The 22,513-nt window shown below is 39.1% G+C and overlaps 1 protein-coding gene across 9 annotated transcripts in view; it reads left to right on the forward strand.

Moving 5' to 3' along the window:
* Positions 1-22,513, forward strand: part of TRPM3 (transient receptor potential cation channel subfamily M member 3) — a 485,893-nt gene that overhangs the window by 299,180 nt on the left and 164,200 nt on the right. For 8 of the 9 annotated variants that reach the window (XM_027041047.2, XM_027041050.2, XM_027041052.2 and 5 more), the window contains 2 exons: positions 5,882-6,056; positions 20,656-20,779. In XM_027041047.2, the coding sequence (XP_026896848.1) occupies positions 5,882-6,056; positions 20,656-20,779 (299 nt within the window). Of the gene's footprint in view, positions 1-5,881; positions 6,061-20,655; positions 20,780-22,513 lie in introns of those variants that run through there. The other variant, XM_015083987.3, reaches the window with a different exon arrangement.

Here is a 22,513-nt window from a genome sequence, read left to right on the forward strand (position 1 = left end):
TGATGAAAAGGTATAGTAATAATAATGACACACAGGATTGATTTGCAATGGGTTTGGCATTCACCAATTGGTTACCTCACCAGGATTCACTAAAGGATAATTGGGTTCATTACCCATTTCCAAGTAAGGCCAGACTCACTCCAGTTATAGTTCTCTTGTCTGGAATAGATAGCGCATTCTACCTCTAAAACATGAAGGAAATATCCAAAACATCTGCCTCCACAGAAGAACTGCAAAGATATTCTACTTAAAATGAAACGTATTCTTTTCTTGTCAGCCCCTAGATATTTTCTTGGTCTCACTCTGTTCCTTGGTAGCTTAAAGATTTCCAATCATTTTTCCTTTTATAAAATACAGCATATAAAAATATTCTCTTTCTGGATAATAATATCCTATCATTGTACCTGAATATTCATGTGTTATGAATCTTCCTAATTAAACTTAACAAACAAGAATAGTTTTAAGTGTTGTCACTTGAACACAAGTGATTACCAGATTTACATACTTTTCACAAATCTATCTCCAGTTTCTCAGGCCATAGAAAAGATGCACTAAATCGACAAGAACATGAAGAATCTCAATCTGAAAGTATCTGTTGAAAGTTGTGGTATTATGCAGTATTATGCAAACTTCAGCCATTATTTCTCAAGTAGGTAGCAAATTAGTGTCCATTAAAATGAGGCATATAGCTTACTGCTTCTCTTCCCATCACTATAGTAATTGCTAATGTCCCCGAAGTCTGTGCAAGGTTCTGTTTGGAAAAGTGCAAGACCTTAGGAAGTTGCTGAGTTTTTATGACCTCATTATGTAGTCCAAATACAGGAGATAATGGCCAATGTTCTGTTGGTAGAGTCAGCCATTGAACCAAAGACCAGGCTGTTCAAGTGGGAAGTTGGATGAAGGGGGCACATTCAATGTTTTATAATTTTAAGCAAATTTTAATTATGCAAATTAAAAATTGTGAAACATAAAATATACTGGTAAAGTCTTACTATATGCATAGTTTCCAAGCATGTGAATTCTCCACACAAACTTCTAAATCATCAAGAATCACATACTCCCACAGCTGACAAGGCCAGTGAATTAGTTATGTTCATGTTATTGCTACGCAACTTTAGGGGTTGAGAGAAATGCCCACCCACCATTAACAGTCTCAGTCTTGAATGCATTAAAACCTTTGGGAAGTCATTTCTCACATAAAGTTTGAGCCCTCCTTTCACAGATCACACGATCTGTGGCCTAGGTCATTACATCCTACCTAAGATCAACCTTCTATACTCCATCTCCATATAAATATGAACCATTGTCCAATAGCAAATTATTCCTTAGGACCATAGGGATTTTAGATCATATACGGTGATGTGACATGAAACCAAAGTGTTAATTTACTTTGATCAGAATTCTCACATTATCCAGGCATTTCACGTACAACAGACTGAATGTTTTTACAAGTGCCTGAACTGATCACAGATTATTATCTCATGTCAGCAGAGAGGGAGAGAAGAGAGGGAGAAAGAAAGAGGATGCTTTTGGAGTTTGAAGACATTCTCCTATTCCTGCCACCTTCCTTCCTCCCAACGCCCAACCCAGTCTTTGGTTAAGCCAATTTTGACACTTTCTGCCTTATTGGGAACCCAAGCTAAGGTACATAGCAGTCAGAACAAAATGTGACACAAGTCCAAGAGAATATCTTCTGCAAAGAACAATTAATTGGAGTGGGGTCTGTAATTTGAAAGCCGTATGTCAGCCTGGAACATTGTACAATGTAGCTGTTAAATCCATTACCCAAGCCCACATTTTTGAAGGCTAGGCCTCCAGTTCCAACACTGCAAAAGCTAAAGAGTGTGGCAAAGCCTCTCCCTGCTTAAGCATCTCCACATTGGTCTAATATTAAATTCTAATGGAAATCTCTGAGAACTGCTGAAAGTCTTTGGTTATGGTGAAACATGTAAAATTATTGCAATCGACTAAACAATTAACCTATTTTTCCCCAAAAGCACAGGAAAAATATTCACACACACACAAGTCTCTGAGGGCTCTCGATAAAATGAAAAAGCTTCCTGAATAATAGAGGTTATATTTTTTAAAACTATAGATCTAAACAGCTATTTTGTGTGTCTGTGTGTGTGAATGGTTAGTAGGTTTGCTGAGCAAGGTATAAATTTGTGATTATCTTCAAAGGAATTTATACTAACGTAATGGGCATAAAGAAAATAGAAATGTGCCATGTGAATTCAGCTGAACATGCAGTGGATTCCATAAAGAAAAATGTTTTCTTTATGTCATTAGTAGAAAATGGTATTCATGGTATTTTAAAAAGCCTTTTCTTTACTAATGGAGTCATATACTACAGATTCTAATTTTTACATTTATGACTTTCTCTAGAGTATTTTTAATATCCTGTGTCCAAAATGTAAGTTAGAAACTAAAGTGTGAACAGAAGAAATAAGGAGAAACAAGAGAGAAAGAATGGAGGGAACGGTGACATCCTACAGATAGTGTTTATTCTGAAGTTTAGCCAGTCAATATAACTGGGCAACAATAGCATGATATAGTTCCCTTGGGCATAGAATTTTGTTGGCAAACCCATTCTAGAACTTGCCTCACAGGCCCCAGTGAGCTTCAAACTGATGTTCTCTATAGCTATATCAATGTGCTTAATTTAGGTTGGAGTTTGGTAAGGGTCTGTTCACAAGTTTTCATGAATCTCTTTCAAAGATCCATAAACCCTTGAAATTGCATAGAAATATTTTTGTGACTATCCATATGTGCACTTATTTTTCTGGAGAAAGGGTCAGTAGATTTAATCAGATTCACAAAAGTATTCAAAGATCCTTATCGCCAAAAAAATAGGCTAAGAACCACTTCGTTAGTTCATTACTGATTATTTGATACCATTTTCTTTTCTTGGAAACAAAGGCAATGTGTGTGTGTGTGTGTGTGTGTCTCCTGACAGAAAGACAATGTTACCATATACTGATATACTGGCAGGCTAAATTTACACAAAGCATAGTATTTTTAGATATAGCCTGATTCTCTACCTTTCATAACTGAGATATTCAGAAGTGCTTTTGTATTAGGCTATAAGGGCTTTTATTGTCTATAGAATAAATCTCCATGTATTATCACTGTAGGAAATGGGTGAGAATGTGGAGGCCAGATATATTCAGTATTTATGCAAAGGGAGATGATACTTTGATACTTTATCCAATTTTTAGCACTGGATTATAATATAATAATAATAGTAATATAAATTTATATATTTGTTTTCATGTTTGAATTGGTAACAGCTTCATTCTGAAATTAGGATATTTAATCATCTAAAATGTTTCTGTATTTCTAGGGGTTACAACATTTTGGTACATTGAGAAATACATTGTTATGAGATCCTTTGACTGTTTATTGCTCTCAATGTATCCTATGTAAATTGATCCTTTGCACCTACATATCCTCTCAAAGGGAAGAGAGGTTTCCAGCCATCTCGCCTATTGTCTGGTAGATTCTAGATAACTGAAACATTCTAGAAGGCCCATTCTAGGACTTCTTTCTCCATGAGAACTTTAAGTGGATCACAGCTGGTCTGTGAATTGAAGTAAAGATCCCACTGACAGAACCAGTGCTCAAGATCAGAACTTGCAAAGGCTTCTCTTGGAAGATCCTAGAATGAGTCTAAACATATCATTAGGTATAAAAAACAGCAGGTATGGCATATAATTATTCCTTGACATGAAGCAATGTGGTAGCATGTGCTAAACCAAGGCAAAGGGAAAAATTAAATAGCATAGTACTTTGGCAAATACCTCATAAAATAATTTTAAACATTGGAAAAGAGACTCTTTTTTAAGGCATTAAAATAAAAACCCGGGGCGCCTGGGTGGCTCAGCCAGTTAAGCATCTGACTCTTGATTCTGGCTCAGCTCATCATCTCACCATTTGTGAGTCTGAGCCCCACATTGGGCTTTATACTGACAGCACTGAGCCTCCTTGGGATTCTCTTTCTCCCTCCCTCTCTGTCCCTCCCCTCCATGCTCTGAAAATAAAGAAATAAACTTTAAAAAACATACAAACCCATATGGGGGTGGATATTTCTTATGTCAGCAAGTTCTCCTCCAAAAGAAGTGTGCTGTATTAACATTTCAAGTTAGCCCTTAATCTTCAAAGTGCCTTTCAGTAGGAAGTTACTTACTCCTCCTCATCAGCAGTGAGGAAAATGTCTCCTCTACAGACACGTAAATAGTTTTAAAGTTTTAAAGTGCCCTTTTGTCTCATCGTTAAGGGCCTTTTGGTCAAAAGCATAATCTTTTGCTTCCCTCTCCTTGGATTTGAAGGAGTAATTCTCAAAAGTTCTCCATCCACAGAAGAATCAGATGGGACCATGGGTTATCCCTCCCTCCTCATACCCTCTGGAGCACAAAAAGAAATTTGGGGACAACAATTGTCATTTTCTTACAGTTTTTAAATGTTGATATAAAAATGGCACCCATTTTTGTGTAACTGACATTTTGGACATTTCCTTTAAGATGAAAATCAAACCATGAAAAACACTGACTTAGAAAAGAGAAGGCCCCAGGACACTGATACACTTTAGAAGTATAATAGGTCACACAAGTCAAATACAGTCTCTTATTAATGGAGCAAGGAACCAAACCTCAAACTATTATTTCTCACAGGGCAGCAGTTTCTTGATAAAAGAAAAAAAAACATAGCAGGCAGGAGAAGGGGGGAAATGGAGATGATTGAAGGCTTTTTTTAGTTCATATTTACAGAAGTGGCACAGAATCTTGATTATTTCTTTTTTAAGATAACTGCTCTGTACAAAACCATCTCATTTTTATGGTACTGCTCAATTCCTTAACTATTCTGGGAAGGTAAAGTGAGAAAATATAGTGTGATACCAAAATGAGCAAAAGAAGTTATTCAATGAACAATGATGGCACTTGAGAGAACTCTTGAAAATGAACTTCAAATCTTTTTCATCATGTCTCTCATGGACATTCATTTTTAATACTTCTCTTTAAAATGTCAAGTTGAGCCATATGTGAGTGCTGATGTTAGGGCACTTTTTACATCTTATAGCTCACCGATAATAGCTTAAATACTTTAGAAAAAGTCTGTGACACGTCCCCACACACACACCCCTGAATTCAACTGAATTCAACAAATGTTTCCAGACGACCCATCATGAGCCTGGCACCTTGCTCGGTGGCTAAGGACAAAGCAGTAGCAGATGGCAGATGATATGTCTCCTGGGTACTTTATTGTGACTGTTACTGTATTAAGAATCAATAATCAAGCTTATCATTTATGGTCAGACATAGATAGACCCCTAATGTAGCTAGTAGTTAACTCAACAAGTGAAAATGTGCCTCCAGCTGATTTTGATTTGTTGAGTCTTCAATAAAGAGAACCATTCAGGCATTTTCTTAGTGCCTCTGATGACTTCAGGGATCTGGCCTGTTTTAAATTCCCATTTTTCACGTAGGAAACTGAACAACTGGGTACATATGAGACTTGCTTAAGGTCACGTTTCACTTCCAATCTTCCGGTTGCTGGCTCAGTGTTTCATCTACTAACCGATTCCTTTCTCTCCCTCCTCGCCCTATGCACCCCCTCCTATAAACGTATGGCAATCGGTGCCTTCACTGACCCCAGCATCCCAGGAGCTCTGGGAAGAGGGCAAAGCCAAACAGACCCCCTGGTGGGAAGCTTCTGCTACAGGAGTCTGTAAAAATTTTGCTCCGTATTTTATCCCTTCATCTGTTATCTCCCCCGGGCTCAGTAATTTTAGTTTGTGCTTTTTGTTTCTCTTTTTGTTTCTTTGGTTTGCTGGCTTTGTGTTCTTTTCTCTTTTTTTTCCTTTTCTTTTCCTTTTTTAATGCAGGAATCGGTCAAGGCGTTCCAGTGGTGGCACTCATTGTGGAAGGAGGACCCAATGTGATCTCCATTGTCTTGGAGTACCTTCGAGACACCCCTCCCGTGCCAGTTGTTGTCTGCGATGGGAGTGGACGGGCATCTGACATCCTGGCCTTTGGGCATAAATATTCAGAAGAAGGCGGGTAGGTAATGAGTATGAAGCCTATGTTCCAAACTTGGAAAGATGGTATTAGTCGATTAAGATGTTTGGTTTGGGAAGGTGGTGGGGGAAGAGCAGGGGAACGTATTCTAAATGTCCTGGGAACTGAGACATTCCATGAAATCTCCACTGGACTAGCCCAATAAAGAGGACAAAGGGAAAGGAATGGTCATAGGACTCGGTAGCTTTCTCTTCTATTGATTTCTTCTCTCTTTTGCCCCTCTCACTAAGGAGAAACAGGAACTGGTTTTTCACACACACGGCACAGCCAACCTGGACCATATAGGTCCGGTTAGTACCTCGGGAAAAGCTGGGATGTGCAGCCTCCAGGCTCAGCCTCCGAACACCAGCTTTGCCAGACTGCTGCGTGTTCACAAAGGCGACACCTTAATGAAAACTTCCGGTGGCCTGTGCTGTCAGATCCCTGTAGATTGGCTCAGAAAGCAGAGTCTGTAAACACTCTGTTCCTCGTTAAGCCCCTCTAACTCCCCGCCACCGCGAACTTTCCTTGGTCTGTCTACCCCCTAATGCTACTCTCAACAGTCCACAACCCCCACCCCCCACCGCAAGGAAGACTTCCCTCCACAGCCTTCCCTGTCAATCTGAGGTCCCACCCAGGGAATGGTGACATCCAAGCAGTCTTGGATATTATTAGATTAAAGTGACTCGCCCCAAGGTATAAATGGGTTTAAGGAGGAAAACTCAGGGGGGCATCACTGGATTTTTATTTCATTCAAATCTTTAACGTTTTTATTTATTTAAGTAATCTCTATACCCAACGTGGGGCTCAAACCCATGACCCCGAGATTAAGGATCTCACATACCCTTCTGACAGAGCCAGCCAGGCGCCCCTAAGTCATTGAATTTTTAAATAAGGAACTTGCTAACCGAAACAATTCTCCTAACACATGAAACTGGTGGGCGAAAGGAGCCCCAAAGGAGATGGGGTCTTTTGTTCATCCCTTTTACAAACATACATCGAGTGTCTACTGGGTGCCACACACAGAGATGGGAAAAAAGAATAACAACTCTTCCTGCCATCAAAGAGCTCATAGTAAGTCTAGTAAGCAGATAAGCATGTAATGATTAGTAGTACGTGACTGGCGAGCTTGGCTGCTCAGGACACTCCCTTCTCCACCTGTCTGCCATGCAGCCTTCCTTACAACAGGCTCCTCCTGGCAGCCCAGTAGTATGTTTTCTCTCCCATTCCTTTCCTTGTCTTTGCCCGAGGCCCAGTAGTGCTCCAGGTGAGCGTTAACCCAGCCCCCTTCCCTGGTAAGTGTGTGAGCCTAAATATGGGAAAGAAAGGAGACACACATAGGAGAGTCACAGGCTTCCCACTAACGTTTCAAACACTGACAGTGATTTGGGGGCGCCTTAAAGCTTCTGATGTGAAAAAGAAAAAAAAAAACAATATTCATGAGCATGAAGTTGGAGTTTGCTTCCTGGCAAATTTAAATTCTGTCTTCTCCTTTCATTGTAAATATTGGTCCATTTTATAGCTAAGAAGCTAAAAAGAACATTTGCCTGAACACCTCCACGTCTGTTACCAACCAGAATTCAGGATCCTCAACTGTGCTTTGCTTTTATTAAAAATGTAGCCATCGTTCTCATTGATTTAAATATAGCAACGTGTTTCTTTTTCAGAAAGAACTAAAGACTTTATACAGTTTTTAGCTTCCGCTAACTTTTTTTCTTCCTAATGCTTGCAATTATTTTATTGGATTTCCACAAAGTAAATGCAAGTTTGCATTCAGAAGGCACATTTCCCTTTCAGAAAATTCATGGAAGAGTGAGCTGTTCATCCTAACATTTCAGGTTTTTAAAGTCTGTACACAATGAAGGTCTGGACCCAGGGCCTACTTTTTGCCATTGTCATGGGTTGTATAGTGTGAAAACATTACAGTTTTTGATAAGTTGCTCTTCCTGATTCTGTTTTATATGTAGGGGAAATGTTACACATTTTAGAGCTGGGGGAGTGGAACTCTGTATTTTTTAACCTAGGGGACAGATACACAGAGCAATTACGTGGTTTCCCAAGGTCGCATAGCCCACGATCCCAGGTCAGGATTCTTTCTGCTCTCTTAAAAAGTTCACTGAAATGGATTTTTGTGGCCTGTGCCTTGGTTGTTTCTTATATATTACCTCAACGGCACCGTCTCTTAAGTAACTTAAGTTCCCTTCAGCTTCCCCTTTACATTAGAATTTCCTAATTTTTTTGTATTATTGCATGTATCCCCAAAGGTAAAATCAATGCATTCCTAGGTGTAAACCTACTTGTTGGTCCAAGCCGACCAACCCTACAACACGGGGATTCTTTTTTTCCCCCTGACCCAGATCCAAATTAGGAGGCAGAAATACCATGCCTTTTTAACTTTAATTGGAAATTTTAGTTTTAAAACCAAAGTTTAGTTTTAGTTCTGATTATTTTATGACCAAAATATGCAAAAGCATAATCTATATGGGATCTATGCAAACATGTAAACCATGGTTGATTATCAAAGAGTATGAAGTCATGCACATAACCCGTGTGGAGATAAAGAATTAAGATATGATTTCATACCTTGGGAATTATTAAGATTAAAACTTAAAAAATTTTAAGAACCGTTTAGAAACACTTATTAAGAAAATGGAAGCTTCAAGAGAAGCTTTGTATTTGCCAATCCAAATATATAGATCTATATTTATTTATTTTATATGGTGTTATAATAAATGTATGCTCTTGCTCCAGGAAAGCAATATAAATTTATCATGATCAAATGAATTCAGATGTTTGTCTGTGTCATCTGAATAACTGCCAGAATCATGTTTATTTAGCTTGATAAAAAGTAGTCTGGCCACACATATGCAACCAATTTAAAAAGAACATTTCCAAGGGCTCCTGAGTGGCTCAGTCGGTTAAGCATTCAACTTTAGCTCAGTCATCATCTCATGGTTCATGAGTTCAAGCCCCACGTCAGGCTCTGTGCTGACAGCTCAGAGCCTGGAGCCCGCTTTGGACTCTGTGTCTCCCTCTCTCTCTGCCCCACTCCCACTTGCACTCTGTTTCTCTCTGTCTCTCAAAAACGAATAAATGTTAGAAAAAATTAAAAAAAAAATTTCCAAAGAACATTATTTTGCAGTAGTGTGTTTGCTTTATGCTAAAAAGAAAAAGGAGAGATAGAATCCCAAGCAGGCTCTGCACCATCAATGTAGATGTGGGGCTCAAACTCACAAACTGTGAGATCATGACCTGAGCCCAGACCAAGAGTCAGAAGCTTAACTGACTGTGCCATCCAGGTGCCCCTTTGGTGATTTAAATATGATGTAAGCATTTTTAAACTCATTTATAGATTGTTAAATCACACAGGTCCAAGGACTGTAAATGTGTATATTTAGCTATAAAGCTTTTCACTTTATAATCTTAAAGGAGTGAATGAAATTTACACACCTTGTATTTTAACTTTTATGAACTTGGTATTTTGCCCTTAAATTCCCTATTGTTAACCAACTTCTAAGAATATGAATTTGAAAGGTCATCACTTAGGAAGCAAATTGGAATTGGCAAAACTAACTTGTGTCGATGAGATTACTTGAGGTAAAGGAAGACAGAGCGTATCCATCCCAAAGTAAATGGGTTTGGATACACTAGGAGAGCAACTGCAATTGAATTCATTTGCCTTCTTCTCCCTCTCTGCCCTGCAGCAGGTGCTACCAGAAAGAAATGGCCAAACTCTCTTTTTCCCTTAATGTCGAACTAGATCATCCTATTTCTCATCTGTAATAGTTTTAAAGTGAGTCACAACTCACTTTCCCGGACTAATTTCATTCCATAAAAATATTATCAAATTTTTCTTTTCTGAATCACAACTGACTAAACACTGCCAACAAACAGATTGATGCTACCCAAGTGGCATTAGATTCACTTACCTAAGTTTTCAAATAGGAAGATTCCACATTTTGCTGTGTTGAGGAAGCAAGCTGACCAACTTTGCTTACAGTCAGAACACCTTTCAGGTGGTAGCTGCCTGCAGTTAAAGTCAGAGATTAGTTTGCTTGGAAAGTAACTAAGTCTCAGGTTGCAGAGAAATATGGTGTAGCTCCTCATTTATCAGCCATTGAGAAAGTGCCACACAGATGAAAGATGTCAGCGTGAAAAAGGCATCCCGAACGAATGTGTACTCTAAGGTGATGCTCCTCATTTATCTGGATTTTATTACTAAGTCTTACATTTATTTTGGTGTCTTCTTCCCGAAAATAATTATGTGGACTTACCATTTTCAGAGAGCCTAGGACAAGAAGTAGAGCTTGTGGTAACAGAAAACCTTAAAGCTCTTACATAGACTGTTGATAACTCTGGGGATGGCACCAAGGGGCAGACGCCAATAGACTGTTCACATTCGTATTTGTCTGGAATTTGTATTAGATATCATGGAGAAACACTGAGCCACTAATGGCTTGTTCTTGAGGAAGAGAATAGATAATATATTTCAAGGAAAAAATCTGATTTTCCTGTTTAAAGGGGACTTAATAAAGATCCCTTTGTTTTCTGATTAGCTGAGGTAAAGGCATAAATGGAACACAAAGTAGAGATGAGAAAGGAAAAATCCATTGCATAGCTTCAAATTATATCACTGTGTCCTAGCACGGATGTAACGAAAGTTTGCTTCTCTGCAAATATACATCAAAGTGACCAAAGTCAGGAGGAAGTCACCAGAAAACTAGCCATTTTAGAAATCCAGGTGCAGTCTGTATTCCCTAGGGCATATCACTCCATGCAGTGGTTACTAATGTTTTCTTCTGCTTGAGAGATTTCCATCTAAGGCTGAAGGATGTCACAGCCCTATCATTTTTCTCTATAAGATCTGCTGAAAGGAAGTAATTGATCTCAGTAGTCTGTATCCCAATATGATTTAGACATAATTGGAATGTCAAGTGAGAAAGAAGGAAACAAATATCAAGCATGCTGACTTCCAGTGTCTATTTTAGTTTCCATTAATTTCATCTTACCTTGTCTCTTTTCTAGAATTTTCTATAAGAAAGCATGTCAAAACTTGATTCTGTTTTGTAACTTTCTCAGAAGGGACGGGAAGAAAGTTGGAAACATCTTGTATAGACGAAGCATACCAGGAGCTTTATTTAAAAAGGGGTGTTGTTTTTGTAAACCGTTTTCTAAGTTAACCTTTATTGAGTGCCTACTATATGCCCTCAATGTAACTGTTAGAGAATGAGCAAGACATGGCGCTGGCAGAGATTTTATAATGGAGGTTAAAACACAGCCATGAATACAGATAACTAGAAGGTCACATGTGCTGTGATAAACGTATAAGAGGCCAGAGGACAAAGTACTTGAGTGTGGCATTTCCCCCAAGAATCTCTTCAAGGGTGCCTGACTGGCTTAGCTGGTAGAGCATGCGACTTTTGATCTCAAGGTCATGAGTTCCAGGCCCACGTTGAGTGTTAATTACTCACATAATGGCATAATAGTCTCTATTGCTCCTGTTCCCCTTTTCCATCAAAAACTGGATCCAAACTGAGGATCAGCCTGGAAGACAAGAAAAGCTAATATTTGACCCTCTTTTGTGTAACTCAACACAGAAAAAAAAAATCAGTTTCAAGAGTATTGAAAGAAAGCCAATAAAAGAGATAGTGTGTTTGTATGTGTACATACATACTATTATGTTGAATTTATATATACCCAAATATATATTTAAATACATTTGCATGTTATTTATATATAATATATATTTATATATTTATATATTTCAGTTTAATGAAATCAAGTTAATTGACAAATTAATCCAATAAAATCAATTAAATTATATATAATTTATAAATATACTAATGCCTATAATTATTGAATTGCAATTTTTATATTGCAATTTTCCCCTCTGTGGAATATATTAAAGATATCGATATATAGGTACCTGTGCCATCGTATCTAAGTTCCTCAAGGCTGGAGTAGCTTCATTTATTTAGGAAAGTTCAAAAGAAAATACTCCGTCTTCCAGTTTGCTGTTTGGTCCCTCCATGTTGTGTCAGCATGGAAAGAATAAAGCATTGACTAAAAAACAATTACGTAGAGTTCATGGAGGAAAGTACTAGTGAGGGGAAAAGTTCTATTGATCTCTATCAGTCAATCAGTTCTCTAAATTGATTAAATTTGCTTTAGAATTGCTCAGCTCCAGGCTGGGAAAGTGTGGCCTTGAACATCAACAGCAAACATTAGAAAGAACACAGAGCTGCATAAGCCATCATGGTAAAGAAATCCTTTTCGGAGAACCACTGCCCATGACTTTTAGACAGCCCATCAATATCAAGTGAAGATTGCACAGGATGGATCAACCATGTTTCTCTGAGATTTGCTCAGCTCACTTCTTGGCCACTTGTTACACAGAATACATTCAAAATAGGCAGGTGGTTATCACCCTTTACCATGCCTGAGAATCACCCAGAAAGTGTTAGGAGACACAGGTTCCCCTAAGTATCCTGATTCGGTGTACCTGGGCTGAGGTACAGGAAACTCTATGTGAAAACAAACTTGAGGTGATTCCAACCAGAATGGTCCATAGACCACGCTTTCGGAAACTCCTTTTAAATGTATACACATTAGCCTTCTGATGTTTTCAGAAAGAGCCTCCTCACTTGCTGTGCTTGGCGTGCATTCTCCTCACACCAGTCATGGCACTGTTGCTGCAAGCACTTTGCACCCTCTGCCAAATTTTGTCCCTGGAACCCAGTTGGCTTGAGAAGTTGATTTAGCATGAATCACCTCATTTATTTCTTTATCACAGCTGTTCTTGGTTTCAAACATCTGTTAGACTTGAAAATTCCTCCCTTGAAGAGAAAGCTATACCATAAAAATACTCATTTTGACAGGACTGGTAAGTTTTTCTGTTCACATTTTTATTTACATGGATTTCTTAAGGACGTTCAGTTCATTTTATTTCTTTCAAAAATGATTGTCCAACTAGTTCAAAATATATGACCCATTTCCAAAGAGGAAAAAAAAGAGGATGAGAAACTTGAAAATATTTAAAACTGAATGATGGGTCTCTGCTGTTGGAGACACCATTGACAGTCATGAAGGACATTACGTTCAGCATTAGAAGGTCTTAGCTCATTTTCCTTTGACTTTACAATTGCGATAGTCAACCATTTAAGAGTCCCAATTTCCCACTTGCCTGTAGCATTGATTTTCGCTTTTTTAAAGTCTGTAAGTCTTTCTCATATGAAATCTCAGATAGAAGTGCAATATATAAAACACAGGATACATGTTCACTCTGTTGAAGCTGGGGTGGAAGGCCTAGACCAGTGGTTCTCAAGTTTTTATCTTGCATCAGAATCAAAGGGCTTATGAAAAATCGAATAGCTGGGCCCCATCTTAGATTTTCTAATTCAGTAAGTCTGATTGGCCAGGTGATTTTCATTTCTAAGAAATACCCAGGAGATGCTGATGCTGTGGGTCCAGGGACCATAATTTGAGAACCACTGGTCTATAGGCCTCCTTTCTGTGCCTGGCTCTCACCCACTAATGCAGCTCTGAGGCATCTTTGGGGCACCTCCTCAGAATTCTTGGGGCTTCTTTGTGGAAACCAGTTGACCATTAATCCACAGGACAAGTCCAAATTCCTTGGCTTGGACTGAAGACCCTTTGCATTCTGGCCCCAGCTCTCTCTACAGTCACGTCAATGAACCTTCCATTCACCAGACAACAGAACTGAATTGTACTTCCCATTGCTGCCATACACCTCTCTGCCTTAGTGTGAGATGTACATGTACATTTCTTTACCCACTTCTATGACACATCCTCTTTCTCTTATGAAAAGAAGCAGTGAGGACTTTAAAATCCACAAAGACATTTAAAATGTATTTGAGGGAGCCTTAGATAATAAAATGTCCTGGTATTTAATTCCTCTACCTTAGAGAAGATGAATTCTGAATCATCCTGGCTGATATTAGAACCTGCAGCTGCTAGAAATAGAGTGGATTAACATCTCACCCTGTGGTATCATTAATAATAGATAATGTTTGCAGCGTCCTTAATGGATTTCCATTAGATTCCCCATGCAATTCTCCTTGTTGATTATGGACTACAGGATTCATAAAAACTAGATACAACAGTGACCACCTGCTATGAAAGTTTCTTCCACCAGAGACACACTAAAGATGCATTAAAGTAGTATTCCAAGGTTAACTCAAGTCTGCACTACTGTTGTCTAGGAGAGGCTCCACTCAGCTTCAATACACTTTTTCTTTAATTGTCCTAATTGCTGGACAGCTGTCCTCTAGTTGATATACATATTTATGGTATTTTCTGGAGTTATTCCATGCAAATCAAGTATCCATAAGCAGTGATCCCTAAAGTAAGCGGTAAAAAATCAGTTTCTTTAAATTCATGAAAGCCACAGTTCATTCAGCGTCTTGGAGACAGACCTAAAATTTACAGTTCTTTAACCCTATGATATCCCTGGTATTCACCATTTGATAGTATATTTGAGATTTTCTTATCTCTAGTGCAGGGATGACAAATGGTTTTCATCTTGAGTGTCAACAACAATCAACTGGTACCGGCGTCCTAGAATAATGTGTTGAGAATTATTCTGAGGCCACACTGGTGCTCAGGGGAGAGATTATTGTGATAGATTAACAATGATGCAAAGAAGGAAAGGTACACTCAACATGCCATGGGTGTCTACTTTTGTTCTAGAGTGAAGACAACATCTTATAGATAGCCCCATATATCACCATCAGGCAATCATCAAATAGCACATTGGATTATGAAGCCAAGCGAAAAATAAGAAATTTATCTGCCTAAAAGATACCTGGGAAATAGTCCATCTTTAATCAACCCTGTGAAGTGTATCAGTCTAAACTGTCTGACAATATGAGGCTTTCCCTACAGGCATAACACATAGGATATCAAAAACGAGAGGCTCTTTGTTGTGGGATACTGTTTGAAGCTGGATTGAGGGACAAGTTAATTCAGCAGTTGTCTATGGATAATTAATAAGAAACACTAATTTATTATTATTTTTTATTTTGAGAGAGAGAGAGAGAGAGCATGCACAAGCAGGGGAGGAGCTAAGAGAGAGGGAGAGAGAGAGAATCCCAAGCCTGCTTGGGCTCTGTGCTGTCAGAGCCTGATTCAGGACTTGAACTCACCAAACTTGAGATTGTGATCTGAGCCAAAATCAAGAGTCAGATGCTTAACTGACTGAGCCACTCAGAGGCCCCAAGAAAGACTAATTTTAAAACAGTGAGGAATTAATCCATCACTAATCCATCTAAAAAAAAAAAAAAAAACAAGAAAGAAAATTACACTTGTTCCAGCATCTCACAGAGTAGGATATGGGGGTAGAAGGAATCTTTGACAAACTGCCTTGAGCGAGAATTGAGATTTACCCCACCCTTTTCCCCATACCTCTGACCCCCTTCCCAAAAGCATACTTGCAAAAGTGAAGTTACTATTTTTTAAAGCTTCTGCATGCAAGAACCTGGTCTAAACACTGTCTTTCATTAAACTCTATGGTGTAGGTAGGATAATTATCCCCATTATATAAATGAGGAAATTGAGGATGGAAGGATTACAGAGTTTCCTCAACATCTCACCGGTAGGGAGTGGTCTGCCCAGGCAAATGGGGGCCGTACTAATTTACTATTCACAAGTCTATGAGATAAGCACTCATAATTTTCATTTTACATGTATGAAAAACATGACACAGAAAGACTGAATAGCTTGCACACGATCATATGGGTAGCAAGTGACAGCTTCACTCCAGACACCCTGACCCTGGCGACTATGGTGCTTATTTACAATGTTGTCCTTCCTCTCTGGGAAGAATCGTGCTATTGCTTGTGACCCCAGAGTCGTGGCATTTGGGAGGAAGGGGTGATGTCTACTAACAAAGAAGAAAAAGAAAAAGGAGGAAGAGGAAGAGAAGGGGGAGGGGGATAGAAGGAGAAGAAAAGAAAAATGCCAGTCTCTGTAAACTTAGGCAAAAAATGTAAACTTTTTGTGTCCTAAGGTTACATTTAATGATTTGCTTTGGCTTTAGCAAATGACAAAATTTCATTTTTCTTTAGAGCATTAGAGATTGTCTGGAAAGTGATGCCTTTTAAGTACCAAATTGTGGTATTATTAATGATCTTTTTTTTTATTTATATAGGTAAAATTTTCTCATATTGTGTCTGAATAAATTAACCGAGGGTGTCTTTGGAGGGCAGGAAAAGGGCTTCACTCCTCCAAAGCCATTAACCTAAGTCTAGCTCTTTGTGTCCCACTGAATTCTAAATGCATTTTCTAATTTTTCAATCTAGGAATGAGACTCTGATATTGCAGGTAATTAAAGTCATTCTGAGGAAAGTGTGAACACGTGGGTTGTATTGCTAGCATCTGAACAGAATGCTAATAGCAAAGTATGGGAAGTTCCTTTGGTTACTTCCAGCCCTGGATGAACGTTGACCTATTTCAGATACTTCTGTGACTCATCCAAAAAGCTCCAGATCACAAGTTCAGCATTTAAATGGAGACACAAATGCCATAGTATGGAGATTTTCCTCACTTCAATGACTACCCTTCTAAATCAAGAAACATTCTAATTTGAGGTATACCAAAAATAGCATTGGGACATATGGAAACACAAATTAACAGCTTCTATAAATAGGCACCACTTTGTCAAAGACCCAATTCTAAAACTAAAATTTTATATAATACTATGACCATGTTTTGATGTCAAGAAATTTTCAACCACTATTCAGGTTCCATAAAAAGAAATCTAAAAATGGGCTTATTTCTATTTTTTGCTATTTTTTGCTATTTTTTTAAATATCACAATCAAGATTTTTAAATCATTCCAGTGTTGTGCAGAAGAAAAAAACATGGGAAGAGCTAGGAAAGCAATAATTTCAAGAAAGCAGGCTTCCCAGTATCCTACAGAATATGGCCACAAAGTAAGAAAGGGTCCTCAGAGAAGACAGAGGCAGACTTTGTGCCAAATACAAAACATCTCATTCAGCAAAGCAAATACTTGTGAAAAATTAGAAGCAAATAGAATCTTCTATTGTCTTCTGTTTTCTCCCTATCTTCTCCAAACTCTTCTGGTTTCCCTCAGATGCTCTATCAGAAAAAAAGAAAAGCAAATTTCCTACAACAAATATATTTAAATGTCTACTTCCAGTGCAGATGATTAGGAAACCGGAAAACATATTTATAGGTTGCAAACTGTAAAAGCAGCACCATGAAAGAAGGCTGAAATCAGCAGACTTGACTCAAGCTATGTGACTTGGTACAAATCATTTAGCCTCTCTGGACCACAGCCTCCTCTTCTGCAAAATGGAATTACCAAACCTGCTTCTCTCTCAGATTCTTATGAAAATCAAATGATATTATCTCTGTAGCCCATCATGTGTCATAAACCACGATATGCTCTGAACACATCAAATGTTATACAGGATCTTGTTTTGAACAGTTATTAAACTCTTTCTGCAAAAAGCTTAGGACCTGATACATATTATTTCTTTGTCAAAAGGGGGAGGTTTGCAAATGTTTGTGAGCTTTTAAAGTCAAAGAAGCATCAAAAAATGTGATTTTCCTCTTGATGGAAAAAGAACTAAAGCCAAAATAACAGTTATTTAATGTTTAATGAGTAAAACTTAATGTTTTGGAATGACAAAATCATCTTTGTCCCACCTAAAACCACTCACTCTGTTCCATCAGTGACAGGCATCCCACACTTTGGAAAACCAACCTGGAGAATCTTTATAGTTCTAGTAGTAGAATTCTGGGCTCTTGTTGCTATAGGATTTAACCAAAGCCACAACTTGATTCAATTGCAAAATTGAGCTAAAAAAAAAAAAAAGATAAGATGCTTAGCATCTTTCAGCTCTCCTCACCACTAAAACCCACAATTAGCTAAGTTGCACAGCATTTCTCAGTGTTTACAAAATGATATATTAGATACAGATGACAGATCCCTCAAACAGTTAATGACCTCAGGGAACTGGGAATTCACTACAGGTGGTTAGCAGTGGAAAACAAATTTTGAGTTGTTATCAAAATTAAACACCTGCAAATGAATGATTAGATCTATCAAGTGACTAATCAGGAGAGTCTCTTCCTCTGTTGTTAATCGTGTACAACATTTATGTACACTTGATACTGCAGAACCCTCTAGACCCATCCGCATGGGTTGCCTGTCAAGCAGATACATACCCAGTTATGACTGCTCCTGTCTTGACTCTTCAAGAAAATTGGCAACACAAATGTGATTGTGTCAGTCTCCAATGGCTTCTCATTGCCTGTGGATACAATCCAAAATCTCTAGCACTATCCCAAAAGTTCCCCATGATCTCATTCTCACCCCTTTTGCAGCACCATTTTGTTTCACTTTTTCTTTTGCTCTCCAAGTTATAGCCATACTCACCTTTTATTTTCTCAAAACTGGGCTTGTTAATGCTGTTTCCTGTCCAGGCTGTTCATACTGCCAAGAATGCTCTTACCCAGCTCCACCACATCCCTGATCATCCTAATGTTAATTTATTCTTCACGTCTCAGCTTAAACAGTACTGCCTCAGAGGGGTCTTCCTTGTACCCCCTAGGTTCGATTACATTCAGCTGTCACAACTTCTTTACTTCTTTACCACTGCCAATCACACTTGAATTGCTGATTCGTGTCTTTCTATTCTACCTGTGTGTAAGCTCATTGAAGGCTAGAAGTGTGTATATCTCGTCTATCCCTATAGCCCTGGCATATACCACAATGTCTGGCACTAAATAGACATCACTAGGCAATTGTTGAATGAATGAGTGAACCAATTAATGAATGGTTTCAGATTGGTGTACACCTAAGGCCACAGAGTCCTCCAGAATGATCTAGTAATCTTGAGAGGACCTGGTATTATTTTTCATCTTCTTGTGGACAATTCTCTTTTTTAAAAAAATGTTCATGGGGGGCAGAAGGGGTAACCCAATCTTCCATTGAGCTAAGTGACGTTCCAGGATCCTTGGTATAATCCTGTCATGAGGCATGCACCCTCCTCAATGTAGGGCACCATAATGTCCAACCTAGTGGGCTTAGGTGATCCTCACACAATCCTGGGGCACAAAAGGCCACTGATATGAAATATCCTGAAGCCTCCCATCTTGGTTTCTTTTAAGCAACAAAATTTGTTATGCTTTCACATAAGAGAAAATTTTACAATTTGCTTCCCGAGTAGCCACAGTGATGAAGAGAGTCCAAGGTATAGTACACTTGGTGTAATAAGAGACAGCATGGTGTGATGGAAAAAGTAATGGACAAGGAATCAGAAGAACTAGATTCTGGTTCTGGCTTTGCCACTTATTTGCTGAGTGACCTTAAGCGTCTGGCTCTTTCTGACTTAAATATCCTTCCCTTTTAAATTGTATTGACCTGGGACACCTGGGTGGCTCAGTCAGTTGCGTGTCCAACTCCTGATTTCAGCTCAGGTCATGATCTCACAGTCATGGGATCAAGCCCCACATGGAGCCCCATGTTGAGCTCCACTCCATGCTGGGTGTGGAGCCTGCTTGAAGTTCTCTCTCCCTCCCTCTCTGCCCCCCCCCCCACTTGCACATGTGAGTTCTCTCTCTCTGTAAAGAAAAAAATTGTAGAGACCTTTAGCCTACAGGGTTTCCATAAGCACCAAATGAGATCATTATATTTACTATCGTATATAGGATTTTCTGGTACTTCAATTATGGGGAAAATTATAAAGCTGTAGAATTCTAGGCAAAGTATGATAATTTTGTCATTGTTCCTTGAAAGCAGTATTATCTTTCTGATTTTGGACAGATTCTATTAACAGTAGAGTGATTTTTTTTATTCCCTGCCATCTGATGGCTGGTAAAGATAGCCCAGTTCTCACCAGGCTAGTATGAGTGGACATAAAGTTACAACAGGTTCATCTTCAAGAGGTAACAAAGCAGTGATTGGGTATGATGTACCTCCCTTGCTCTCACTCATTCTTCGATAGCCTGAAAAGTATCTCTTAATAAAGTGTCCATATAAAACCTCCTGTAGATCACGCTCTTCTTGGATATAACAGAGCCAATGCTCGACATAAATGACGACCTGAATCATAGGCCAGATAAGCTACCTACATGAAATGATTTTAGAGAAATCATGAGTCCTACTTCTCCTCATTGGTGCTCAAATTACTTAGATGTAAGCTTTTTCCCTCACAATTAGAGATGAAGTTTAAAACTTCATATAAGTCACACAGTAAATTTTTACTAAGATGCTAATGAGTAAGGCTTTTTTTGATAACGGCACTTGAGGAAGAGGGTATTAGACACATGCCCTATAAAAGAAAGAAAAAGACAGACAAAAATAGAACCAAATTAATCTTCTTGCTTTACTATTTTAGGTTCTGAGATATTCAAATAGATTTATTTTTAAGTGCACTGCTTTTTTTTTTAATTATCACAGTCGAAATAACTATTGCAAGAAAAATAGAGGAACAAATAACTCATCTCTAAAGTCAGTCCTCACAATGCTTTCTTGTGTTCTAGAATATTTCTCAGAAACATGTACTGAACAGGAGCCGGGTTGACCTGTTGTTGACATTGTTTTTAATTACAGACTTATCAATGAATCTCTGAGGGACCAGCTGCTAGTGACCATCCAGAAGACTTTCACCTACACTCGAACCCAAGCTCAGCATCTGTTCATCATCCTCATGGAGTGCATGAAGAAGAAGGAATTGGTATGTAAACAGTGTTCCCCCATGAGTGGCAGAGCCCTCTCCATATTCCCTTCATCTGTTTAACCATTTTCTTGAATCACACACCAACTGTTTTTTATTTCTAGCCAAGCTCACAATGTTCCTCAGGCTCCATTGGCTCCTGTAGCCTCCTTCCCTCAGTAGCTAAGACACTATTTTTTCTGCCCAGATTTAATGAAGTGTGTGCAGCAGGGTTTCAACATCCTACTGAAGCTCATCCGAATGCTTCTGATTACCTCAACCAAATGAGTTGAAGAGAGAAAATAGGTTTCCTTCTGGAAAATGCTTCTCTTTGGGGTTTCATTTTGCGTGTGAGTAGGGAACCACTGATGTGCTTATTGTCAAATATCTTAGTGACACAGGATCCAGGTTAATAGGCTAACTTATACAGGTAGAAAAGGGAGGGATGTGCCCATGGAATGTTGGAAACTTCCGTAGCTTCTGAAGTGTCCTCCAATAGCTACTGAAACCTTTCTTACATCTGGTAAAAGTGTCTTGCAAATGTGGTATAATCACAGAGACCTTCTGTTAGAGTGAACAGAAATAACATGAGCTAACATTTAACGAGCACTTGCTATGTGCCAGGCAGCATGCTAAATCTTTACATGTTTCAATGCCTGTGATCTTTACGACTGTCCCAATAAGAGAAGTATGATTATTATCCTTACCTTACAAATGAGGAAATGCAAACTCACCTGATTAATAAATGAGGAACCAGGACTCAACACCAGTGGTATTTCATCTCTGTGGGAAATGCTTGTATCAGAAGCTGTCTCATTGAAGCCAAGGTAGTGGATCGCCCACTCTGAGAAGATTCCCTGCAAGCCTCAGCAATCAGAGACTGTCCTGAGAGGTCGTTTAAACCCACCTGCTTACAGGGGAGGTCAAGGAGTATCTTAAACCTGAACAGAAGCCTCACTCACATTTTGAACCACCTCATGGCCATGTGGGCATCCTGGGCTGATTATCTCTGGGGACACCATGGCGGCACTTCTTCTCCAGAGGGACATCAGGGCCAGACCCTGAAGGGTTCAACCATCTGGAGGCAGATAGGGTGGGGAGGGGCTGGAGTGAGCCACTTTCAGCCAGCTCCCCAACTAGACCACAAGCTCCTTGAGGCATGAGCTGGAGCCATCTTGCTCACGATGGTATCCCTATGCCTAGGACAGTGGCTGGCACACACACAGGCTCACAGAGACTGCCAGGAGGGAGGGAGGTGAGGGAAGGAGGCAGTTTCTGAGTATGAGAAACCAAACATTTAGAAGAACAGTACTTGATTCAAGTAAGCAAGACCCATTGCTGGAAAGCATCCACATGACCTTTGTGAGAACTTTCAGTGCCTTACAGGTTTGGGGTGAAAGTTTCCACCTCTAATCCTTGAGTATGCATAGACCCAGGTAGTCTGGCCATCTTGTATAGAGAAGCCAATACACAGATGGGGTTCATAGCCATGATGACTGATCCCCTAGGAGAGCCTCTGTCAACTGACTACTGGCAATCTGCCATCTTGGACGTGGCTGCTCAAGGAGGTTCAATTCAAACACTTCCTCTAGCCTCAAGGAGGTGCATGTACCACTGAGCTCCTGCCTGAGTCATGGAAGATGGTTTTCCTGCTGACTGTGGCTATCAGTTTTCCAATGCCAGCTGTGAAATCTTACCAGAATTAGCTATTTCAGCAGTCTTATAAATTTCCTAGAGATGCAGTTAGGATTAAAA

Source organism: Acinonyx jubatus, chromosome D4, assembly GCF_027475565.1.
Source record: "Acinonyx jubatus isolate Ajub_Pintada_27869175 chromosome D4, VMU_Ajub_asm_v1.0, whole genome shotgun sequence".
In the NCBI taxonomy this organism is placed as follows: Eukaryota; Metazoa; Chordata; class Mammalia; order Carnivora; family Felidae; genus Acinonyx; species Acinonyx jubatus.